General features: G+C 36.6%; 1 protein-coding gene across 4 annotated transcripts in view; it reads right to left on the bottom strand.

Moving 5' to 3' along the window:
• The window catches only part of LOC136873811 (protein MTSS 2), a 644,214-nt gene that overhangs the window by 6,971 nt on the left and 610,278 nt on the right, over positions 1-26,965 (bottom strand). For 3 of the 4 annotated variants that reach the window (XM_067147063.2, XM_067147066.2, XM_067147064.2), the window contains 3 exons: positions 22,938-23,065; positions 14,398-14,503; positions 1,383-1,496 (listed from right to left, as the gene is read on the bottom strand). In XM_067147063.2, the coding sequence (XP_067003164.1) occupies positions 1,383-1,496; positions 14,398-14,503; positions 22,938-23,065 (348 nt within the window). The remainder of the gene's footprint in view (positions 1-1,382; positions 1,497-14,397; positions 14,504-22,937; positions 23,066-26,965) is intronic. The other variant, XM_067147065.2, reaches the window with a different exon arrangement.

The following is a 26,965-nucleotide window of genomic DNA, read 5'->3' as shown; positions in this document are numbered from 1 at the left end:
AAATTAAGTACATAGTGCATAGTGCATGCGACGTCAAAGAACCTCTGTATGGATTGTCCTTGCAGCATCTCTGGAGGACAATTTCCTGGAAAGGGCTCTGGCAGGCGATTAACCTTGATGCCAGCATTTCCAACCCAAAAGCAAACAGACATCCGAGCTCCCCTCCGCTGAAAAAGTCCAATTTGGTGCACAGTAGTGGCAAAGAGATGCCGACATATTTTTGTGATCATGAAGGACCCTTTCTCCCCAAGTTCCCGGACCTTGGTCAAACAATAAATTCAGCAATCTCCACTATTTGCGCACAGCAATCAAGGCCAAACGACCCGGCCTGCTGTCCTCTGGAGAGATTTCTCTGCACGACAACGCATGTGCACACACAGCAGTTGTTTTTACATAGAACACGTAGGCAACGTTTTGATGGACAATGTTGAAACACCCATCGTATAGGTCTTATCTATCGTCATGCAAATTCCATATCTTTGATCTGTTGAAAAAGGCATTGAACTGGTGCTCTTACTCAAGCAATGAAGTCTTGGGGACAATGTTTGCAATGGTTTCGATCTCAGCCAAATTAATCCTATGAGCAGGATATTCACTGCTTGGTAAAACAGGGATAAGTGTCTGTGTAACTTTGGAAATTACTTTTGAAATAAATCCTGTTTATTCTGTTTTGATCAACCTGCCCTCAAGTTTCAGTTTGTAAATACCAGGCTTCGTATCTTAAATTTGATTATGAATAAAGATGATTTTTTAAAATTCGTTTAAAATATAAGAAACAGACTAAGTTTGAATTCAACTACATCTTCATGAAAATGCTGTACCTCACCTGTTACCTTCTGTCAAACCTCAAAATTCTTGTTGAATTCTAAATATCTGTAGTACTCTTCTGGGGAGAGAAAATTACTTGGTACATTTGTGAGAAGAGTGATCATTAATACTATCCACTCCTTAGGACAAGATTGGTCTTTTCTTGGATGGTGGGAGGGGAGTAGTATTATTTGTTTTCCTCTCTTTCATTTTGGCTTTAATTAAATGTCTGCTTATATCTCGGATCAAATAACCTCAATCAATGACAAACGGAACTGATTAGGAAAACAAATTTTCGTATTGCTCATAATAAAAGAAGTGTTTGTAATTTTTTCAAAGGCTCAAAAGTTCTTTCCTTTCTACAATAATGATTAGGTATGAACGAACACCCATTTAAAAAAATTAATAATAAAAAAGTTACACCTTCCACACACAAAAAAGAAACAATATGACAATTTAATACACCATAACTATTAATATGATGATAAAGAATTCTATCAGACATGAAAATATAAAATGTTGGTTATAAACACAATACACATCACTATCACATGCAGGTAGGAAGGAAGGTTTACCTGTGGTTGAGAGGGGTCGCCTCCGAGGGCCACTGGGTAGGGTGCTCTCCCCCGAGCGGGGCAGCGTGCAATACTTGCTAGCAGCCTCCAAGCTACACACACTCAATGACATCTCTAAACACACACGCCACAAATAAGGTTAGCTACAGATACCACAGGTCAGTTTGGGATAACTGGAGCATGCAAGTGATCAAACATTTTATTTTACCATGATTGGAACACACAGACTCTCAAGGCAATTGTTACCCCACTTAAAATTATATATGCCCTATATGTAAGTATTAGCTACCTAGGTATATAAAAAGCTCTACCATCTTACAAAGTTGCTAAGTTGCCAGTTAAATGATAATATCGGAATTAAAAATCAGAACTTGAGGCCAACCAGAATGCAGCTCTCAAACAGATCAACCCATTACAAGCATCAGCTCTTCAGATCAGCATGCAATTTATCTGAACAATGAGCTGTACAATTGAAAATACCAGTACCCATAAGTTAAAGCAGGTTATGTTAACCCCTAAACATGTTCAAGGTAACTCGAGATTCATATATATGCTAAATTTTCATCACCATCTCGTGACAAATTTAGTGCCAGTGATAGTGAATCTAAGCTAAGCAAGCCCCAAAGAGACATTTTAAGCTAAGAGTTTATATCAGGTATATGTGGAAAAACACGCATACAAATATCAATCTAGATACTTATCTATAAAGATGTAGGATTAATGATAGGTGCCGGAAGAACCATTTAGACATTTTCAGTGGTTACTTTTAAACTGAAGAAAATTAACAGTAATAGTTATAACTACATTGAAAGGTTCAATTTCATTAATACGAAACCACCTACATTGTCATCAGCGAGGAATTGACAAGATGAATAAGGCTGAAATGTATACTTTCAATGTTTATGTCATTTATGATTATACTTTGTCAACTGGCAGCCTCTGGCGAGAGAATTTGAATAGTGTTTCTCCTATTCCTATTCCTTTACTGTGTTCTTTGTCCACTTCTAGCCTGTCATTATATTTATTAGAATTTTGTGCGTTTCTATGCTTCTTCCTATCTATGCGATTTATATGGTATGGTAATTAGTTTCTTTCCTCGTCATTTGTAGTATTCAGGGCACTGAAAACAAATGCTTTAAAAAATCTTCATAAGCGAGTTTTGGCTGATGGGGCAAAATATGATTTTGGTCAAGAAATTATCTTCAATATATCAGTGCCAAAGCTTGAATTTGGACTTGTGACCTTTAGCACTGACAATATATGAATCATTCCACCTACCAGGTCCACAAAAACTAAGCATCGTTTAGCAATAGTGCCTGCATTACTTAATCCTACTTCTGAGTATAAAAGTAACTTTCTGAAGCAGGTTTGTTTTCTGCAGGTATTTTTGCTAATTAGAATGGTGAGGTGGAGGGTCATGTACAAAGGAAGTGCAAGAGAACAAGAGGTAGAAATATAACTAGTAGAAAAATATATATGTATATTTCTGTATGCAAGATTCATTTAAGTTATGAAACTCAATCATGGTTATGAGCTACCATCTGGTTGAATCAATTTGTAACCTGACTTGTCAACATCTTGACTTTCAGTCCTAATTTTTGATTCCTGGCCAGGCCAAGGGATTTTTATTTTCAACAGTTAATTCCCTTGGCTTGGGGACTGGGTGCCTGTGCCGTCTGCAACTCTCACACCACACACATAACACTATTTTTTACCACACTAACACAGTTTCCTATATATGGCAGATATCATCGTAGGAGGGCCCACCTAGCGAAGGCTGCACCCACATGATGATGATGGTGATGATGATGATGATGATGATGATGATGATGATGATGATGATGATGATGATGATGATATCAAAGAATTCTGGCATCCTGGGGTCTGTTCCACCAATGGACTTTGCAACTTTTCAACTTTGCACTTATCACTTTTCAATTCTTGCAAAGTGCAAAGTCTTTATTTCACCATGATCTAGGTTTTACTTTTAAATTTCTTTGCAAAATGAAAAGTCTTTGCGAATAAGTGATCCGATTAAGTTTATTCCACAGGCAAACTGCATAATACTCCATGATTTTAATGCTTTATTTTTTGCAGCAAACTTGACAGTATAATTGTGGTACAGGTAGTTTTAAAGTTTTGATCATGAAACAGAAAGATGATTACAAGAAGCTGACTGTGCTAGAAGTTGTCAAGGAGAAATGGGACATCCTTTTTGGCAACTTTTAAAATAACCTCTAAAATGATGACAATCATCAATATTAACGAGAGTACTGTCAACACATCCACACACAGAAGAAAATTCACCCCTCATTAGAAATTCAGTTGCTATATTATGTGGATTATCAGGCCAACATACTATGTTAGGAAATATTCCATTTACTATAACATTTAGGACCTTGGTAACAATTCTACAAATAACCTGTATTTGATGTCCCATGCACTGCTGCTACACCGTGCAGCTGGGCACCATTTTCTAACCAATGTAAGCATATAAGAATCTGTTCCGGAGAGGGATTGATTTCTTTTTGTTGCATGTATCAATAAATGACCGATCATTTCAAAAATAGTCAGCCTGTGTTGGGGTAATATGAAAACACTAGCAAAATTCCGTCGAAGTAAGGTCATGAAAATTAATCCTGTCTTTGTACATTCTCTTGTTGGATTCTCCATCACTGTCCTCACCTGATAACAAAAGCACTCGTCGTAACATATTTATATCACTAAACCAAATTCTACACCGAGAATCTAGTCTACATGCTTGTTAATTAACAGATGAAAAGGGAATCATCTCTTTGCAAGATTTATGAAAAATTTACACTTCATTTCTTTGCACTTTGCATTTCTGTACCAATGGTAGAACATAACAGGCTTGAAAAGCGAAAAGATTCCTAACTTTTCCCTTTGCAAGCTAAATCTGAAGTGATGGTGGAACAAAGTCTGAACTGAAAAGTGCAAAGTGAAAAGCTGCAAAGTTTGTTCGTAGAACAGGCCCCTGGTGACGTCAGCATTCTGAACAAACTTTCTGGCTTCAAACTTTTAATGATCTAGGCTTATAGCAACAAAACATGATTAATGACTGCTTATGAAACAGTTGAGACAAAACAGGGATTACTAGAAGTGGCTTTACCTAGTACGTACACGTGTACTATATTACACATGAACATACTAAAAACAGCACACCAACATGGACTAATTTTGTGCTTTCAATCATGATAAAACAAACTGATAAACCATTCATCTCATCGTGAGAGATATTTCTGCAGACCCAAGTCATCCCTATAGAATAGCAGAACAGGAAGATTCTAATACAGAATTGTGTCAACAAAAGAAGAATTCATATAAAGCAAACAATATTGAGAAATATTCTACAAGAATGGAGCTAATTAACAATCATATTGTTAAATTACTAGAGTAAGTAGTGATAGTAGTAATAATAGTAATTACTACTACTAGAGAAAGTTATGAGTACGGTACCTTACTACATGCAAAATAATCTGAAAGTTAACTGTCATCTATATGATGTAAAAGTCCTCTTCATTCACATACTATCAGGTGGAGAGGAAGCTCTCTCTAACATAAAGTTTAAAACAAAATAAATTTAAAAAGAACCCTTTTCCCTCCTAATCCATTGAATAATACCACTTAATCATGGTATTCAAACCTGGTATAATTTGGATTCTTACAGCTATTACGAAACAAAACTCTTACATTCTGAATATAGTACGATGCTCTTCCTTCGCATTTTATTTTCCTCTTCTAGCTTTATAAGGTCATCTTCAATGTATTAATAAATTATATTTATATAAATAATTTGTTATCATGCCTTTCAGAAGGATGGCAAAAAAGGAAGGAAATGGTCTTTAATGCTTAGTATATAGCAAAATCATATCACTACTGCAGTCCAAGATATCATAAACATAATGGTCAACGGCTTTGAAAATGGTGTCCACGGCTTCCCAAATTAAGCAGATGTGCAGCTTTGCTGTATTTAAGGCCACTGCCTCATCCTTCCCATAGCAGCCCTTTCCTATTATAGAGTCACTGAGAACCTGGGGGAAATAGTGTGAAGTTAGGCCAAAAAAAAAAATCACTAACATATGAAAGAGCCAACTACAATTCCATAAATCTTACTCTAACAAGGAAGGACCTACAGTTCTATTAAAACAACGTGAGTGTCCTGACAGCTGTTAGCATGTGGCACTGAGCAAAGGCACACGAGTATTATGTTGCCACATGTCCCAGCTGGTGTTATTACAATCACAATCACCGAGCTCGATAGCTGCAGTCGCTTAAGTGCGGCCAGTATCCAGTATTCGGGAGATAGTAGGTTCGTACCCCACTATCGGCAGCCCTGAAGATGGTTTTCCGTGGTTTCCCATTTTCATACCAGGCAAATGCTGGGGCTGTACCTCAGTTAAGGCCACGGCCGCTTCCTTCCCACTCCTAGCCCTTTCCTGTCCCATAGTCGCCATAAGACCTATCTGTGTCGGTGCGACGTAAAGCATTTAGCAAAAAAAAAAAAACAATCACAATCTACCCCTCTGGCTCTGTGCTAGGCGCTGTGGAAAATAATATCCATGTACAGGATTCATGAGAGCATAACATTAAATATTATTCCAAGGTGGCTCAGCAACAATATTATCAGTTCAAATATCTGAAGACACACTCCACATTACCCTTACTCCTAAGCTCTATTAAAGTTCCTTTTTCTTTTAATGGATCCACCCTGTCTATCTCTAAATATACAATCAGAAAGATTGTTGTCTACATTAATTCTAAGAGTACGTGTTTCAAGAAAATTCAATTCACTTCATCAGCTCACAAATGCAAAAATGTCCTAACATATCTAAATCTTCAAAATTGCATAATCAAAAAAGTACTTAAAAACACAATCTAAAAATTATGGTTGTAAGGTTATCTTGATTCTTATGCTTCACAATCACAATGAATCACAAATTTGATGAACGGCATGTGATGATCTTATAGAAAGTTAAAATAGTTACAATGTTTCACGAGTGTTTATATCGCAAATTATAATTATTTTTTTTAACACAGATAGGCTGTTCACATAAACTACGTGATGATCTTCAGGAAAGTTCTACTGGTTGTCTATGTTCCAACTGTGTTTGGCTAGACAATTAAAAGCAAACAGATCTACTGATGTAGTTTAAAAGTATCCATCCAATCCACGTTTGAATCACATAGTGCCTCGAAAGTCCATTGTCAACTGATGCAATATAGTGAATAATTTGTCTAATGACCTTGTTTGCACTGCTAGTAAACAAAGCATGTCCAATAACGTTCCAGTTTGCACTTAGTTTTTATGCCTGACAGATGTGTGAAATTCCTCCATTTAAGTTTGAATGAGGCAGTTGTTGTGAGTCGTGTGGCAGACTGCATTAAATCTAACCATCATAGTCTTGGGTCTCCCTCTACTTCTCTTACCCACCATGAATGAGTCCGTTATTCTTCTAGGCAACCTATTCTCCTCTACTCGCCTCACATTACCCCCGTTAAAGTCTATGCATACCACATCATCAATAGAGTTTGTTCCTAACTTAGCCTTTAGCTCCTCATTCCGAGTACCCTCCTTGCCATTGTTCCCACCTGTTTGTACTAGCAATCATTCTTCTTACTTTCATGTCTGTTACTTCTAACTTATTCATACGATATCCTGAATACACCCAATCTTCACTCCCATACAGCAAAGCTGGTCTGAAAACAGTCCATTGTTAAGATGGCTTCGTCCGGGAGTTGACTTCTTTCTTATAGAATACTGCAAGTTGCAACTGCGAGCTCACTGCACTAGTTTTGCAGCACCTTGATTCAATCTCACTATACTACCATCCCAGGAGAATGTATGCATGTCCAACCCTTATCCCAATTCTCTACAGAGTCTGGTATGAAGTGAGATGAATTTTTGTAGCGAGTTTTTACAACTTGATGCCCTTCTTGACATCATCCTCATCACAGGAGTTAATGAGATGAAATGAATGATGTGATATATGATAGTAGGAGGGGAGAGGGCAAAACCCAGTGCCGGCAGATAGCCTACTCCTGTCGAATAGCATGAAGTGGTCTGCTCGAAGCTTAATGTCTCCATACGATGGATGAATCATCCACACGATGGACAAATCACCAACAGCGTCATATGCCCTCACTCCGTATGAACACTGCAGAGAGGTGTGGAATTTAAGCCAGGCTTTTGGCATGCAATCTAGTGATTAGAAATTGTATACCACCACCTCTCCTACCCTGTCAGCCAACATTCTGATGGCAAACATTTTTTTGACTAACGGGATTCAAACCGGCTAACCACGGTGTCAGACCAGATGGGAGAATACGCATCCTAAAAATCTGAAATGATCTACCTGTTCTAGTTTTGTATTCCCAACCTGACATTCAATTCTCTAAAGAAGAAAATGTTCCAATCACTTTTAAATACTAACTGGTATGTACAATTTTAAGGGCCAAATTCATAGTCAGCACTTATACATAAGTGGAACCCTTAAGTAATAAGGGATCCCTTATATTAAGTATTCACTTATATGAGTTTACATTTCATAGACAGCAATTAAAGAGCACACTCCTTGATACAGTAAGTATCACTGGAGATGTGGCAATCCTGTATATTATGTCCACGCTTCCTGGATCGTGTAGTTCTGGCTACCGAATAGTGAGATGATCTATTGTGTTTTGTTTATCGAAGGATATCGCGCGACCGCGCGTGTAAAATTTGAGGTTTAAAGATCGTCCATATCGTGATGCACGGTCTATGTTGTATTTGGTTATCAGAATGGATAACAAAACAGCGAGCTGAGACGGTACCTGCAGGAACTTGTGTCGAAGTACATGCACATAATATAGAACAAGTAAACCAACGCAGTTTCTCATCTGAATATGAATGACGTGGGAAAAAATTGTTGTGGACATTGCAAACTATGAAAATGCCCAGTCTAATTTTCTTCTTAACATATTGGGACATATGCATAAAAATGTAGAACATTCTACAAGCATAAGCAATAAGTAAAAGTAAATGCTTTCAGCAAATACTGGCAAGTAAAAGCATTTGCTTAAATTGATATGAATAACCTTTTGCTTGCGCTGACTAGAAAGTGCTGCAAGTTTTTCCAGCATATGCTGACTTCTTAGAATATTCTAACTAGCATTTTCTAATAGCACAAAGCATGCTGGTTGCCGATAAGAGGTTATGTTAGTATAGAAACACGTGTTGACCGCCGTAACCTATGAGTTTTGTATTCGGTGTTATTAGTGTTTACAGCTCGTTTCCATTTCCTGCAGTGCATATTCAGTATTCTACGATGTCCGAGATATCAGAAACAGATGTAGAAATTGACGTAAATTTTCACTTCATTTCAATGATCAAACAGTTACCAGTGTTATTAAGTAAATTGCAAACTCCTTCGACGAAAACAGCTAAATTACAAGCTGTTGAACAGTTACGCGAGAGTTGTGAGAAGAATCTCGGGCGGCAATTCACAGCAGATCAGGTGAAAAAAAGGATCCATAACATGAAGACCGAAGTGAAAAAGAAGAGTGACCGTAACACTACAGGAAACAGGAAGATACAGTTGAAGAAATGGGAGGAGGAACTTCTAAATTTAATGGAAGGACAACAAAATCCATCATTCACTCGTGTACCAGGTATGTCTATTAATTATTATTTTTAAACAATTTGCTTTACGTCGCGCCGAAACAGGTAGGTCTTACGGCGGCGATGGGATAGGAAAGGCCTAGGAGTGAGAATGAAGCGGCCGTAGCCTAAATTAAGGTACAGCCCCGGCGTTTGCCTGGTGTGAAATGGGAAACCACGGAAAACCATATTCAGGGCTGGGGTTCGAGCCCACTATCTCTCGGGTGCAACCTCAAAGCTGCGCAGCCCTAACCGCACGGCCAACTCGCCCGGTATTAAACTTTACTGGACTCATTGATGAAATACCACATCACTCCGCAAGCTGTGTATTAATTAGAAAAATAATCATTAGGCCTAACGTATTTCCTTCTTTTATGAATCATTCATGTGGAGTTCATTTTATTAATCTGTAGATCAAGGTCAGTAATTATATTTCATCAACATTTCAGAAGGATGCGCTGTAGGAGGAAGTAAGGAACACGCAGCTGATATCAATGATGATAGCATATCGCTACAGAGTACGACACCACCACCAAGAAAGTACAAGAAAATAAAATTAGCTGCAGAGACTGAGGAGACGGAAAGACTTTCGAACATGGAACTTCAGAGACTGGTGTTATTGGAACAGCTTAAGTTAGCTCGCATGCAACAACAGGAAGTAGAAGAACGGAAATTAGTTTCAAAATTAAACTTAAGTGAACAAACCTACATACAGTTTGAATGATGTGTGGAACATAAAATCAGAGAAATAAGTGTTGGTATTTGTATTCAACTGAGGCGAAATGATACAGTAGCGTACAAGATGAAGTGAATCACAAATAAATTTATAACGATGTAAGAGTATAAGTTAAATGAAAAACACGAGCCACACAACTGTTAAATTTTGTCATTTCCAGATCACAGTGCTTAACTACTTTCATAGTTAATTTACAGCAACTTGTTGAAACAAAATATTAGCGATTTCATTTCTTCTCTGTGCACCACGTCTTCTCATGTCATCATAACCATATTCTTGTTCACCCCCATCATCATCGTTTTCTTCAGTATAAACATTATCAAAATTGTCCTCATCTCTTAAATGCTTAGAGACGTTATGCAGCACAAAGCAACAGATAATAATGCGTGAAATTTTCTGTAAAGAGATTCTGACTTTGTTTGCTAGTAGAGGGAAATGTCTCTTCAGCTGACCAAAACATCTTTCAATAATTACTCTGTTATGAGCATGCACGCGATTGTAATTTTCTTCTTGTGGATTTTGAGGGTTTCGGTAAGGAGTTAGCAGCCAAGGTACAAGCCCGTAACCTGAATCACCCAACAGTATTGCAGCTCCCGCATGGTCTCGCAATCCTTCATACACACGTGAATTCTTAAATATGCGACTCATGTACAGAACCAGGCCAGCTAGCATCAACACTTGTAAAAACTTCGCTTGAATTGCATGTTGCTTGTACATTGATAGAAGCGAAATTTTTGCGGTTGATGTATTCATCGCCGTGTAGTTGTGGCTTTAAAATAGGTACATGTGTACAGTCAAGAGCACCGATCACACAAGGAAAGTTAAAGCGTTGCTGCCATTCCTCTTTAGCTATATTGATTTCTTGTGGACGTGACGGAAATTTTATCCAGTGATGTGCTTTTAGAAAAATTTTCTCGCTGACGAAATCAATGGTTCTACTAACAGTACTTTGATGCACTCCCGTATCTTCTCCTATCCCAACTTGAAAACCCAGATCGCCAACAAAACGAAGAAATATCTGTATTCGTTCCTTCGATGTTAACGCACCACCACGCATCTCGCCACTTTCTCCCAAGAAAGAGCTCGAAATTAATTCAACATTTTCTTCGTTAAATCTATACAAATGTTTATATGCACGTTCATCACTACGCCGTCTGGGATTATACAGTTTCCTGCGTCGGATATTCACAATTTGTGCCATTAAATCAACCAGAAGGTAACACTAAGTCGTCACAGAAAAAACTTCAAGCTAACTGAGACTGGCTTGGTAAATCTTAAGCAAATGGTTGCATAGTACTAGCACATGCTAGGTTTTATTCATGTAGAATTCAGCATTTGCTGGAAAATTAAGCAAATGCTTGCTAGCAATTAAATACCAGTAAGTAAAGCAACTGCTAGATTATTTTATTCATACATATTCCAGCATATGCTTACAAAGGAGGTAGCAAAAGCATTTGCTAGACTTTATGCATACGTCCCAATATGTTTATAGTTATCCAGATACTCAAACCTATACAAATATTCATTCAAATGTAGAATATCTAGCCTTACAACGCTTTTAATGATTTGACAAATATATCCGTAGTCGTTACATTGTAATAGGCCTAATTAGTTCCCCAATAAAATATAAATGGTATGTTCTGATGTGCGATGCCATAATTTCAGAAACCTCTGATATAATCTGGCAAACAATTGGTTGACTAACCTGATATAATTAGCACAAATCCACCTTAAAATAAATGGTAGTAGGTAGTAGTGCAACACGTTCATTTTTCTTATAACTCAGTATAGTTCTTTACTATTCCATAGATCTACAGTCTTGGTAACTTATCAACTTGTAACACATTTCAAATTAATTAAGCGAAATACCGGTAATTATGATGGTGATGATAATAATAACAAAATAATAACCTGAAATTATGAGGTGGCATAAAGTCTCAAAACAATATCTTCATTAATGATGATACAGTGAGTCCTCTAGAGGTTATGTAAACGCTGTCAATCAAAGGAACAAGAATATTCATAACTCTCACTTTACTAAAACGAAACCTTCTTTAAATTGATGGTCACATTACATTTCGCAGGATTTTTCATCTCTACTGTGTGCACGGAAAGTATTCTGTGAATGAAATGCAACATATTCAGCAAAATCATTATCCTCCATCTTGCTGCAACATAAGTGAGTCACTTAAGTGTGTGTGTGGGGGGGGGGGGGGGGTGAGGCCCACTTATAGTAATAAGTGGGACACTTAAGTAGGTAATATGAAATGAAACTTGGCTTATAAGGGGCACTTATGTATAAGTGCTGTCTATGAATTCGGCCCTAAATCTCGACCATCATCGATTGTTCAACATTATATAGAATACCAATACTTATACTTCATATGGTCATTTTCTATTATACAACAGATCTGTTATTTAGCTCCAAACTTACAATCAACCTGAAATTATTAACAATAAAACTTCTCTCAAATCAGGCAAACGTAGCTTCTCTTTCCTAAGCATCAGATGTAATCAAGCTTTTAAAAATAATTATGAAAGACTTAAGCTTCATAAATGACAATGTCAGTGCTTTAACTGGATGTCAAGGAATGATAAAAGTAGATAAATTATTTAAAATATAGAAAATAATTCTTTGTATAATGTAAAATAAGGTTGGGAATAAAATACACTCATTTGCAAAAAAATAGATAAATATGTGCACAGTGAACGCAGGGGCACGTAAGTGGGAACAGGCACAGGACATCTAGTATTTATTGCAGGATGACAAACACTTGCAAGATGCACTTAGTACAGCGTTGGAACCACCCATAGTATGGAGACAGGTATGGTTGGACACGGAGGCATACAGAAGTTGGATGTTCTCCAGAGAGAGATCGAGATACAGCCATTGGAACTGACCCTCCAAGTCTGCTGCAGTGCCATCCAATCTGATCCCTGATGATGTTGATGGACAAGAAGTCTTAAGACCTTGCAGGCCAAGAAAGCGTGTTAACATCACAAAGATAGGCCAGATATACCTGTGCTATATGAGGCCAGGCATTTTCCAGCTGAAAAATTGGGTTGTTGAGTTGCACTAGGAAAGCAACAGAATTTTCTCAGTGTACCAGCGTGCTGTCAGAGTTCCTTCAGTGGGGAACAGGAATTTTAAGAAATGCCACTCTCATTGGGGCAGTGTACCATTCTATAATGAAGCCTGGATCACTGCGTTGGCAACATCTTCAGATGCGAATTCAGCAGTAGTCTGTATCCAGACAACAATTCATTACCGAACACCACCCAGCACCAATCTGAAAGATGTCATGCTGCCCATTCCTGGCAGAAGTTCGAATATGCTCGACGTTGTTCAGGTCGTAATAACAGTCATAGTTAGGGGTGCTTCAATGAGATACTGCTCTGTTAGCTAATCGGATACGGTACTGGTGGACACAAGCATATCCCCAGCTGCTGTAACATGTCTCTGAATGGTGCGCAGCAATGCCGGTGGAGAACTTACAGCTTGCCACACGATGAAAGGATCCACCCTACTAGTGGTCCGCTGGGGTCAAACCAAGCCTTCTCGATGCGAATGGGTACCCTCGCCTTTCCAATGTGTCCAACACCAATGCACAGTGTAGTCAGAACAGTTCTAGTTTGCATGTGAACATTCAACCCCACTCTCTTAGTCTGACAATGCAGCCTCACACAACTTGTCTTGCTGGTCAAAGGCTTGCCGACTGTATTGTCTGGGTATGCATCATATTCAGTGAACTTACTTCTGTAGCTCCACTGCTAAGGCATTATGAATGTGGGAAGAACACCGCCTTAGTGGCATTTAAGAGCAAGCAATCACCATTAAACATAAATGGGACAGATCAGCCTACGACAATACTGTGTGTTGTACTCGCGCAATTCGTACCAGTGCGCAATTTTTTTTCCAGATGAATGTATGTTAAAAGCATACAATGAGGTAATAAGAGAAATAACAAAGAAAGAGGAGGAAACCAGTATATAAACAAGTCATTCAGTTACATGCTTCAGCTTCAAACTTTCCTCTTATCTTCACAACAACTACACCAGCATTGACTGCTTTGTGGATTCAGTTTTATGGAATTCATCTTCAAATTCTTCACACAAACATTTCAAAACTGGGTTCTGCAAGACTGGTTTTGCTGGACTGAAAATAATTCTCTACATCATGTATCACTGAACAATGAGGAAGTGTGTCTCATTCTCAAGGCTGCACAACAACTTTACCATGTCGATAGCTACAGGGCACAGCGTTGCCAAGATTTGTATACTTTATTATGTGCCAGACTATAGCACCAATGAAACTGCCAAGCTTTTAGATAGGCTTCAGAATACATAGTTTTAACCCACAATGAGAAGGTAATTGTTTAGAAGTCACTGTGTTGATAAAGAAAATATCAAAAGCTCATGCACAGAGAATAAAGTTATAAGGGAGATGTTACTTCTTGTGAGCTACAGGAACTGGCCAAAACAAATGTCCAATGTATTTTGTTACGGACATCCAGAGTTTTAAAAATCTAGTTTATTAATTTAATCATGTGTAGATGCATGCAAAAAACATCATAAAAATAAATAAACATGCAATATTTAATTATAATATCAGAACTAATAACCTTCATTGTGTGCAGCATCTTCAACTTGAATAATCTGACTGCCATAACCACTGGATGATTCCAAAGAACTTTCGCTGGTGCTACCATCTTTCTCACCACCTTCAGTCTGCAAGAAGAAAAAAATTAATACCATTTACGATAAATGAAGACTAAAAATCTGTTACAGAGTATTTTCCTTTCATTCAATATCCACAAAATGATCAAAAGTTACAGAAAACATTGTTCAACGCAATATCCTAAATTATAATGAGGGATGTCAATGAGCTTGGAAGGTTTGGGTAGTAGGAATTAGAAAGTAGGTAGATATACACAAAGTTACATTAATTCAGGTTTTGTCAATGCCAACCTGATCCTGACAAAAATAAACCCAAGCCAGATCATCACCATCATCACCCAAATGCAAATAAATTGGAGCAAATATGATTCCTTTTTATCTTATTCATCATCCCATACTATACTATACTATACTATACTATACTATACTATTACTATACAATTTTAAACAAGATATATTAATCGTAACAGCATCTTCCTCAGCTTCTCTTTCCTTTTATAATTTGTCTGCAGTAACACAGATCTTTTGCCACCTGCGTTATTTTTATCTTGTGTTTCTTCCCTTTTCGTGTATTTATCCAGCTTTCTTCTTAATCTACTGTACACTTCTGGCGTCAAGACTGAAATCTGTCAAGATGGTCACTCAGCGAGTGTTTATGCTCACCCTCCCAATGAAGCTTGAAAAGCAGAAGCAGCTCTGTGGGGGCTGAGAAGAGATGGATGTAGAAGAACTGTGATTAATGAGGAAAGAGCCTGTCTATTTGAAGCCAGCAATTTGTGAACATCTAGCATTTGTACTTACTAGAAAATTGGTATTGTAATACTCCAATTCTCTCATCCTACAGGAGGGGAATTCCTCAAGGCAGTATTATTGGACCTTTATTTTTCTTATATATGAGAGGGTACCCAAAAATAACCGGAATAACAATGACATGGGCAAAGCTTGTGTAGTGTACAGCGTATTTCATTGCCAGTTCAGTGCCGCCTGTGTTGTCAACCTGGCTTGTTCTGTTCATCTGCAGTGATTGTTTTTGCTAGTGTTGTTTTGTTCTTGTTTTGTTTTTTTATGATGGGAACTTTAAGCTAACAATGTGCAAACCTTCTATCGGGAAGTTTGAAGAAGATTACGCAACAGTATTTGTCAAAAAAAGACCTGATTAGTGGCAGACAGGAGACTGGTTGATCGACCACGACAACGCACCTGCACACACAGGCAACTCTCAGACAGTTTTTGACTAAAAATGGCATGGTTCCACTGCCGCACACCTGACCTGGCTCCGTGCAACTTTTTCTTATTTCCATGCATGAAAAGGGGCATGAAAGGACACCAATTTAACAACACTGAAGTGGTCAAGAAAAAAAAAGAGGGAGGAGATGACAGCCATTTCTAAAGATGACTACAAAAAATGTTTTGAACAGTGGAAGCACCAGTGGAACAAATGTATTAGTTGTAATGGGGAGTATTTTGAAGGGATAGGGTTGTTTGTAAAAAAAATTGAAAATATAGATTTTAAAAAGTAATTCCGCTTTTTTCTTTGGTACCCCCTCATATATAAATGATGAGTTAAGAACCGGAATCAGAGATAAGGCCTTTTGCAGATGATGTTATTCTGTACAGAGTAATAAATAATTTACAAGATTATGAGCAACTGCAAAAAGACCTCGACAATGTTGTGAGATGGACAGCAGGTAATGGTATGATGATAAACGGGGTTAAAAGTCAGGTTGTTTCACAAATAAGAAAAGTCCTTTCAGTTTTAATTACTGCACTGATGGGGTGAAAATTAATTCTGGGGATCACTGTAAGGAGCTTAGATGTTAATATAAGAAAAGATTTTCAATAAAGGATACAGATCTCTGAATATGGTTATGAGGGTATTGAGGAGTTGTAGTAAGAATGTAAAGAAGAGGGCATATAAGTCTCTGGTAAGAGCCCAACTAGAGTATGGTTCCAGTGTTCGGGACCCTCACCACGACTACCTGACTCAAGAACTGGAAAAAATCCAAAGAAAAGCAGCTCTACTTGTTCTGAATGATTTCCGACAAAAGAGTAGCATTGTGATACAATTCCTTTAGTTTTGCCAATTGCCACCTTTTCAATACAATAAAAATATATTACAAACTTACATATTTATTATGATGTTTACATGGTACATGTTTTGCTCCTTTTCGTGAGCATCATCAGCCAAATCTGAGATTGTGTAAGATCATAAAACAATTCTTTTGGTTCAAGATTACTCCTATAAAACTAATTGACAATCTTATAACATTTTAAAAGTCACACAACAATAAAATTATGTCTTAAGTTAACACTTTTTGTCTAAAATCTTCTTCAGTCCAAACATTTTATCGCCGAAACTCATCCGGTGAACATCTTTTAAAATTGTTTAAAAATAACATACATACATACATACATACATGTTCGTGGTTCAAGTTATGTGGGTTACTGTAGTCACGTCCTAGTTCGTGAACCATGGGCAACGGCTGAGTGGCCTAGTAAGTGGCCCTGAGAGTCGGGATACCAGTTACTATGGAATGGGAGTGGGCATCTCGGACATATTCTGAGTCCTGGCCCCCCTTGTGCTCAGGCGGCTAGGACTATACAATTCACCGGTGGTCCATAACCCGTTAGAGGAGAGATCCTCACTTGGACTATGTGCAAGTAGGGCAGCATCCTGCTTCATGAATTTACCGAGCTCAGAACATTTTAAGCAAGCCTCGGACCTATGGGAGTAATGGAGTCCCACTCCCATTTGACAGGCGAGGGACTCCTTGGAAACAACTTGGCGAACGAAATGGAATTCGATGGGGAGCCATCAATATTAATGGGGCTTATGGAAGAAAGAAAGTAGAACTGGCTGAGTCAGCAAAGAGGATGCATCTGGATGTGCTAGGAGTAAGTGATATTCGGGTAAGGGGAGATAACGAGGAAGATATAGGAGATTATAAAGTGTACTTGACGGGTGTTAGAAAGGGAAGGGCAGAGTCTGGGGTAGGGCTCTTTATCAGGAATACCATTGCACGCAACAAAGTTTCTGTTAGGCACGTAAATGAGCGAATGATGTGGGTAGATTTGTCAGTTGGAGGAATTAGGACTAGAATTGTGTCCGTGTATTCACCATGTGAGGGTGCGAATGAGGATGAAGTTGACAAGTTTTATGAAGCATTGAGTGACATCGTGGTCAGGGTCAACAGCAAGGATAGAATAGTGCTAATGGACGATTTCAATGCGAGAGTTGGGAATAGAACTGAAGGATACGAAAGGGTGATTGGTAAATGTGGGGAAGATATGGAAGCTAATGGGAATGGGAAGCGTTTGCTGGACTTCTGTGCTAGTATGGGTTTAGCTGTTACGAATACATTCTTCAAGCATAAGGTTATTCACCGCTACACATGGGAGGCTAGGGGTACCAGATCCATAATAGACTATATCTTGACAGACTTCGAATTCAGGAAATCTGTGAGGAATGTACGAGTTTTCCGTGGATTTTTCGATGATACAGACCACTATCTGATCTGTAGTGAACTAAGTATCTCTAGGCCTACGGTAGAGAAAGTGAAATCTGTCTGCAAACGAATAAGGGTAGAAAATCTCCAGGACGAGCAAATTAGACGGAAGTACATGGATATGATTAGTGAGAAGTTTCGAACAGTAGACAGTAAGCAGGTTCAGGATATAGAAAGTGACTGGGTGGCATACAGGGATGCTGTAGTAGAAACAGCAAGGGAATGCCTAGGAACAACTGTGTGTAAAGATGGGAAAAGGCGAACATCTTGGTGGAATGATGAAGTGAGAGCAGCTTGTAAACGTAAAAAGAAGGCTTATCAAAAATGGCTCCAAACAAGGGCCGAGGCAGACAGGGAGTTGTACGGAGATGAAAGAAACAGAGTGAAGCAAATAGTTGTTGAATCCAAAAAGAAGTCCTGGGAAGATTTTGGTAACAACTTGGAAAGGCTAGGTCAAGCAGCAGGGAAACCTTTCTGGACAGTAATAAAGAATCTTAGGAAGGGAGAGAAAAAGGAAATGAACAGTGTTTTGAGTAATTCAGGTGAACTCCTAATAGATCCCAGGGAATCACTGGAGAGGTGGAGGGAATATTTTGAACATCATCTCAATGTAAAAGGAAATCATCCTGGTGGTGTTGTGAACAGCCAAGCAAATGGGGAGGAGGAAAATGATGTTGGTGAAATTATGCTTGGGGAAGTGGAAAGGATGGTAAATAAACTCCATTGTCATAAGGCAGCAGGAATAGATGAAATTAGACCTGAAATGGTGAAGTATAGTGGGAAGGCAGGGATGAAATGGCTTCATAGAGTAGTAAAATTAGCATGGAGTGTTGGTAAGGTACCTTCAGATTGGGCAAAAGCAGTAATTGCACCTATCTATAAGCAAGGGAACAGGAAGGATTGCAACAACTATCGAGGTATCTCATTGATTAGTATACCTGGCAAAGTATTCACTGGCATCTTGGAAGGGAGAGTGCGATCAGTCGTTGAGAGGAAACTGGATGAAAACCAGTGTGGTTTCAGGCCACAGAGAGGAATAGGCAGTTGTGTTTATGTTTTGTAGATCTGGAGAAAGCTTATGACTGGGTACCGACGGAAAAGATGTTCGCCATACTGGGGGACTATGGAACTAAAGGCAGATTATTAAAAGCAATCGAAGGCATTTATGTTGACAATTGGGCTTCAGTGAGAATTGATGGTAGAATGAGTTCTTGGTTCAGGGTACTTACAGGGGTTAGACAAGGCTGTAATCTTTCACCTTTGCTGTTCGTAGTTTACATGGATCATATGCTGAAAGGTATAAAATGGCAAGGAGGGATTCAATTAGGTGGAAATGTAGTAAGCAGTCTGGCCTATGCTGACAATTTGGTCCTAATGGCAGATTGTACCGAAAGCCTACAGTCTAATATCTGGGAACTAGAAAATAGGTGCAATGAGTATGGTATGAAAATTAGCCTCTCGAAGACTAAATTGATGTCAGTAGGTAAGAAATTCAACAGAATTGAATGTCAGATGGGTGATACAAAGCTAGAACAGGTCGATAATTTCAAGTATTTAGGTTGTGTGTTCTCCCAGGATGGTAATATAGTAAGTGAGATTGAATCAAGGTGTCGTAAAGCTAATGCAGTGAGCTCGCAGCTGCGATCAACAGTATTCTGTAAGAAGGAAGTGAGCTCCCAGACGAAACTATCTTTACATCGGTCTGTTTTCAGACCAACTTTGCTTTACGGGAGCGAAAGCTGGGTGGACTCAGGATATCTTATTCATAAGTTAGAAGTAACAGACATGAAAGTAGCAAGAATGATTGCTGGTACAAACAGGTGGGAACAATGACAGGAGGTACTCGGAATGAGGAGATAAAGGCTAATTTAGGAATGAACTCGATGGATGAAGCTGTACGCATAAACCAGCTTCGGTGGTGGGGCCATGTGAGGCGAATGGAGGAGGATAGGTTACCTAGGAGAATAATGGACTCTGCTATGGAGGGTAAGAGAAGTAGAGGTAGACCAAGACGATGGTTAGACTCGGTTTCTAACGATTTAAAGATAAGAGGTATAGAACTAAATGAGGCCACAACACTAGTTGCAAATCGAGGATTGTGGCGACGTTTAGTAAATTCACAGGGGCTTGCAGACTGAACGCTGAAAGGCATAACAGTCTATAATGATAATGTATGTAATGTATGTATGTATGTATGTATGTTAAAAATAAGAATAAAATAAAAAAACTTTTGAAATCTGGTTAGTTGTGTTGATTCCTGTTGCTTAACTTGTATACAAGTTGTTTATCTTTTAAACAATTTTAAAAGATGTTCACCGGATGAGTTTCGGCGATAAAATGTTTGGACTGAAGAAGATTTTAGACAAAAAGTGTTAACTTAAGACATAATTTTATTGTTGTGTGACTTTTAAAATGTTATAAGATTGTCAATTAGTTTTATAGGAGTAATCTTGAACCAAAAGAATTGTTTTATGATCTTACACAATCTCAGATTAATGACAGTTTGGCTGATAATGCTCACGAAAAGGAGCGAAACATGTACCATGTAAACATCATAATAAATATGTAAGTTTGTAATATATTTATATTGTATTGAAAAGGTGGCAATTGGCAAAACTAAAGGAATTGTATCACAAGTAGATCTTCAATACGGACAAGGAAAATGTTTATAACCTGCAATGTAATGGCCAACCAGGCTAATAATAAGATTAAAAACAGATTCATTAATCTTAAGGTTAAGATTGGTAAGATCGCGAAAGACATATCTTTTTTAAAAGAATGTTTAAAATTCAAACTAGTACCAAAGTTTTTGAAATCTGTACAAAGACGAAACTTATCTATGCCAAATTTAGTAGACACTCAAAACAAAGTAAATGAAATCTGGCTAAAAAACGAGATAAAAACACATTACAGAAAAAAGTCGTCGTTAAACTTACAACTTTATCGTACACATTCAGAAATCTCTGACCTTCTAACCCCGTTAGAATGGCAATCAGTACAACAATTTACTAATGATAAACTCGTTGGTATATTAGAGAAGAAACAAAGAACTATAGAAAACAAAATATCGCATTTAAGAGAGAACAAAACAAAATCCGAAAAACATAATACAAGAATAAAACAGACTAACTCAGACCTTAAAAACATCCCAACCACTGTAAATTTATCAGATGTCACCTTCACGGATAGTGAAATGAGCTTACTGAATAAAGGATCAAAATTTAATTGGCCTAACCATCATCAAATAGAAGACGTAATAACCACTGTAGCTGAAGTAGAATCTAATATAGGGAAATTGCCTTTAGAATCACAAAGTGATACAAGATTCGAAGTTAAAAAGAAACTTCCAACCTTAGTAAAAGAAATAAATAACAACTTAAATCCCGACCTCACTAAACAAATCAAAGAATTAAAAACTAAAATCAACGAAAGCAACATAATAGTAACCAAAGCTGATAAAAGAGAAACTACAGTTATTTTAAATAGGCAAGATTACATTAAGAAATCAGAAGAATTTTTCTCAAATGGAGCCTATTCGATAATACAGAAAGATCCTACAATCAAAATTCAACGAAACCTAAAGAAATTACTTAAAAATTCGTCTTTTCTCTTTAATGATCTAGAATGTCAGAAGCTCATAAATATGAATATGAATATGAATCCCAAAATACCAACAGCCAGAGCCATGCCTAAAATCCATAAAGCTAACATACCTATGCGACCTATAATTAACTGCATGAATAGCCCAACATATAAGACCTCTAAATTTATACATCATTCTTTGAAAAAGCACTATAAATTTTACAATAATTCTACAATTAATAATTCAATACAATTCTGTGATAAACTAAATAAATTCGAACTGCAACCACATCATAAAATGTGTTCATATGATATAACTAACATGTACCCTTGCATACCGATCAACGAAACCATTAATATAATCAAAATAAATATATTCAATCATAGTAAATTAAGTAAGTGTGAAATAGAAGAATTCATAAATGTATTAAGATTTACTTTAAATAATAATTACTTCACATTTAATCAAAAGATATATCAGCAAATGTGCTTAGGAATGGGTGACCCTGCATCAGGTATACTAGCTAACATTTATATGGATCATTTAGAACACGTTAACATTTTAAATAACATAGATGGACTAAACCTTTGGCTGAGATACGTGGATGACACGTTTGTTATAATAGACAGTAAACTGAACAATAGTGATAATATTTTGGATTTCTTAAATAAATTAGACAGTAATATAAAATTCACAAGTAGATCTTCAATACGGACAAGGAAAATGAAGTTTATAACCTGCAAAAGAGTAGCGTTACGAAAATGTTGCAGAGTTTGGGCTGGGAAGACTTGGGAGAAAGGAGATGAGCTGCTTGACTTAGTGGTATGTTAAGAGCTGTCAGTAGAGAGGTGGCGTGGAATGACATTAGTAGACGAATAAGTTTGAGTGGCGTTTCTAAAAGTAAGAAAGGTCACAATATGAAGTTGGAATTCAAGAGAACAAATTGGGCCAAATATTAGTTTTCAGGTAGGGGACTTAGGTACTGACATAACTTACCAAGGGAGACGTTCAATAAATTTCCAAATTCTTTGCAATCATTTAAGAAACGGTTAGGAAAACAAATAGGGAATCTGTCACCTTTGAGACTGCCCTAAATGCAGGTCAATGTTGATTGATTGATTGATTGATTGATTGATTCTAACAGTTTTGTAAACTAGTTCTTAATTACACTAATACTACCTTCATTCCTACAGCAACTTAATCTCTTTCTACAGCACAAGGACAACTTTACTGATTCGTACTTGATCAATTCTCTTCAATAGCAGCAAAACTTCCTCTTGCCAAATCTTTGCAGACATTACAATGTTCTGCATCATCACTTTACTTTTTCTATAGATATTATTAAGAGTAATGAAGAAATGATATATTATTAAATAAAAAGAATCCTGAATATTACCTTCTCTTGAGTTTCTGGTGCAGGGTTGGCAAGTTCAGGTGGTGGTGGTGGGAAATTCATTTCCTGAGCTTTGCTTGCAGCCATAGTAGCCAATTCATGCATGTTTACATACATAGGCTGTGGGGAATCTGCGAGAAAAAAATTACATCCATTATTTGTTTACTTAAACCTAAGAAATCATTAATTTGAAAATAAACATTTACTTTTTGTGAATCTCTTTAACATATACCTTCATAACGAAACAAGTATTCATAAAGGAGGGATAAATTTCTAGAGACAGCATCAGACAACCTGACATTAAAAAAAGAACAGAAAATAATAGTCTTAGCAGTAAAATATAACGTGAACTTTTTTAAAAATTTCTTAATGTAATCTTGCTTATTTAAAATAACTGTAGTTTCTCTTTTATCAGCTTTGGTTACTATTATGTTGCTTTCGTTGATTTTAGTTTTTAATTCTTTGATTTGTTTAGTGAGGTCGGGATTTAAGTTGTTATTTATTTCTTTTACTAAGGTTGGAAGTTTCTTTTTAACTTCGAATCTTGTATCACTTTGTGATTCTAAAGGCAATTTCCCTATATTAGATTCTACTTCAGCTACAGTGGTTATTACGTCTTCTATTTGATGATGGTTAGGCCAATTAAATTTTGATCCTTTATTCAGTAAGCTCATTTCACTATCCGTGAAGGTGACATCTGATAAATTTACAGTGGTTGGGATGTTTTTAAGGTCTGAGTTAGTCTGTTTTATTCTTGTATTATGTTTTTCGGATTTTGTTTTGTTCTCTCTTAAATGCGATATTTTGTTTTCTATAGTTCTTTGTTTCTTCTCTAATATACCAACGAGTTTATCATTAGTAAATTGTTGTACTGATTGCCATTCTAACGGGGTTAGAAGGTCAGAGATTTCTGAATGTGTACGATAAAGTTGTAAGTTTAAAAACGACTCTTTTCTGTAATGTGTTTTTATCTCGTTTTTTAGCCAGATTTCATTTACTTTGTTTTGAGTGTCTACTAAATTTGGCATAGATAAGTTTCCTACAAAAGGTATGGTGAAATCTCTCCAGAAACTGCACCAATAAGCCCCTTTTCTTGGAACAATTTGTATTTGTAATGTAAGATAAACATATATTTACCCTCTATAAGACAACCATCTGTTTTCCTGACTAGCACTTGTAATATTGTATTTTAAAACAGCAAACAGTATTTTATCTCTTTCAGAATTGAAATATTATTTAATTTTGTTTTTGTTTCACATTATAATGTGTTCCTTAACAAACAGTTTAAAACAGTGCAATTTTAAAGCCACTAGTATGGAATTTCTGCTCTCTGCAAACAGACTGCATGTGGTTACTTTTTTATGTATACAGTGTTTTTGCATTTGTCTCTTGGCACACAGGCTTTAATCTCCTGAATTAAGGGCAGTGCTGAATAATGACATTCAGAACATAACTAGTGTATCTGGATGTTATGAAAGGTGCTACACTTTCAGTAAATTTGTTTCTGGCTCAGTCAAGAATGCAGTGGCAAACTACCGCACTCCTCTCTTGGCCAGTACACCTCATGACACCGCAATCAGTTTTTGTGGTTTCCCTATAATGGCACAATCTTTTGTGGTGCTATTACAGGATCCAACAAACCTCTGCATTGATGACCTGATAGACACTCCTTGTGAGACATTTTGAAATTTAAAAATACATTAACAAATTGTAGCTTTACAGTAGTCCTTTTCAGTTTCATTCCTGTCCATGTCTTTCTGTCAAGGGCTTAGGGCATTAATTTATTGCTAAGCACAAGGAGTTTTAGAACAAAACTATTTTACTAACCAAGCACAACGAGCTTTAGAACAAAACTATTTTATTAACCAAGCACAACGAGGTTTAGAACAAAACTATTTTAATAACAAGCACAACGAGCTTTAGAACAAAACTATTTTAATAACCAAGCACAACAAGGTTTAGAACAAAACTATTTTAATAACCAAGCACAACGAGCTTTAGAACAAAACTATTTTAATAACCAAGTACAACGAGCTTTAGAACAAAACTATTTTAATAACCAAGTACAACGAGCTTTAGAACAAAACTATTTTAATAACCAAGCACAACGAGGTTTAGAACAAAACTATTTTAATAACCAAGTACAACGAGGTTTAGAACAAAACTATTTTAATAACAAGCACAATGACTTTTAGAACAAAACTATTTTAATAACCAAGTACAACGAGCTTTAGAACAAAACTATTTTAATAACCAAGCACAACGAGGTTTAGAACAAAACTATTTTAATAACCAAGTACAACGAGCTTTAGAACAAAACTATTTTTATACCAAGCAGAATGACTTTTAGAACAAAACTATTTTAATAACCAAGCACAACGAGCTTTAGAACAAAACTATTTTAATAACCAAGCACAACGACTTTTAGAACAAAACTATTTTAATAACCAAGCACAACGCGTTTTAGAACAAAACTATTTTAACAACCAAGCACAACGCGTTTTAGAACAAAACTATTTTAACAACCAAGCACAACGAGCCTTAGAACAAAACTATTTAATAATAACCAGCACAACGAGTTTTAGAACAAAACTATTTTAATAACCAAGCACAATGAGCTTTAGAACAAAACTATTTTAATAACCAAGCAGAACGAGCTTTAGAACAAAACTATTTAATAATAACCAGCACAATGAGTTTTAGAACAAAACTATTTTAATAACCAAGTACAACGAGCTTTAGAACAAAACTATTTTAATAACCAAGCACAATGAGCTTTAGAACAAAACTATTTTAATAACCAAGCAGAACGAGCTTTAGAACAAAACTATTTAATAATAACCAGCACAATGAGTTTTAGAACAAAACTATTTTAATAACCAAGTACAACGAGCTTTAGAACAAAACTATTTTAATAACCAAGCAGAATGACTTTTAGAACAAAACTATTTTAATAACCAAGCACAACGAGCTTTAGAACAAAACTATTTAATAATAAACAAGCACAACGAGTTTTAGAACAAAACTATTTTAATAACCAAGCACAACGAGGTTTAGAACAAAACTATTTTAATAACCAAGCACAACAAGCTTTAGAACAAAACTATTTAATAATAACCAGCACAACGAGTTTTAGAACAAAACTATTTTAATAACCAAGCACAACGAGCTTTAGAACAAAACTATTTTATTAACCAAGCACAACGAGCTTTAAAACAAAACTATTTAATAGTAACCAGCACAACGAGTTTTAGAACAAAACTATTTTAATAACCAAGCACAACGATTTTTAGAACAAAACTATTTTAATAGCTTCATGCGTGAATTTTAATTTGAACTCGCTCTAAGATTACAACTGTAATAAATTTGATCGCACATGGTTTTAAATAATTTTGTACATTCGACCCGCAAGTCTTTGACTTGTTGAGAAAGGAATGAAAAACATTGTATTTTTCTATTTATATATATTCATTTTAAGTGTAATATCATAAGATTTCAACTTGTGAAAATGTTTATATTTATAATGTTTATATGACTGCCAGTTTTCCAACGCCTTTGTTCAGCTGATGATGACGCGGTATAGCGTTGAAACTAGTACTGAATAAACATAATATGTTGTAATTACACCTAGAGAACAAACTGTACAGTATTGAATAAGGTGGACCCTAAAACCTTTTTAAAACTTTGTAATCTCAGTTCAATACAGATAAAAAATGAAGTTTATTATGTTAAATGATGAAGCCCACCAGACAAAGTTGATAAGCCCACCAGTATATGGGCTTAAGAATCAAGGTAGGGAAACTAGGCGAAGACATAAAGTTTATTAAGCATTGTATTGTGCAGAATTTGAACCCTAATTTTTTTTAAGTGTCCATGAAGAGAATCATGTTTTTCCCCATCAGCAAAGGGCTCAACAAAAATCCAAAAAACTTTGTTAAAAAAAATGAATTAAAATTTCTTTATAAGAAAAAAGCTTTTTTGAATCAGCAGCTGTATGAGACTCACCTTATGGCCGCTGCTTTGCTTACGAG

Source organism: Anabrus simplex, chromosome 5, assembly GCF_040414725.1.
Source record: "Anabrus simplex isolate iqAnaSimp1 chromosome 5, ASM4041472v1, whole genome shotgun sequence".
NCBI lineage: Eukaryota > Metazoa > Arthropoda > Insecta > Orthoptera > Tettigoniidae > Anabrus > Anabrus simplex.
This window is presented reverse-complemented; position numbering and strand designations above follow the sequence as displayed.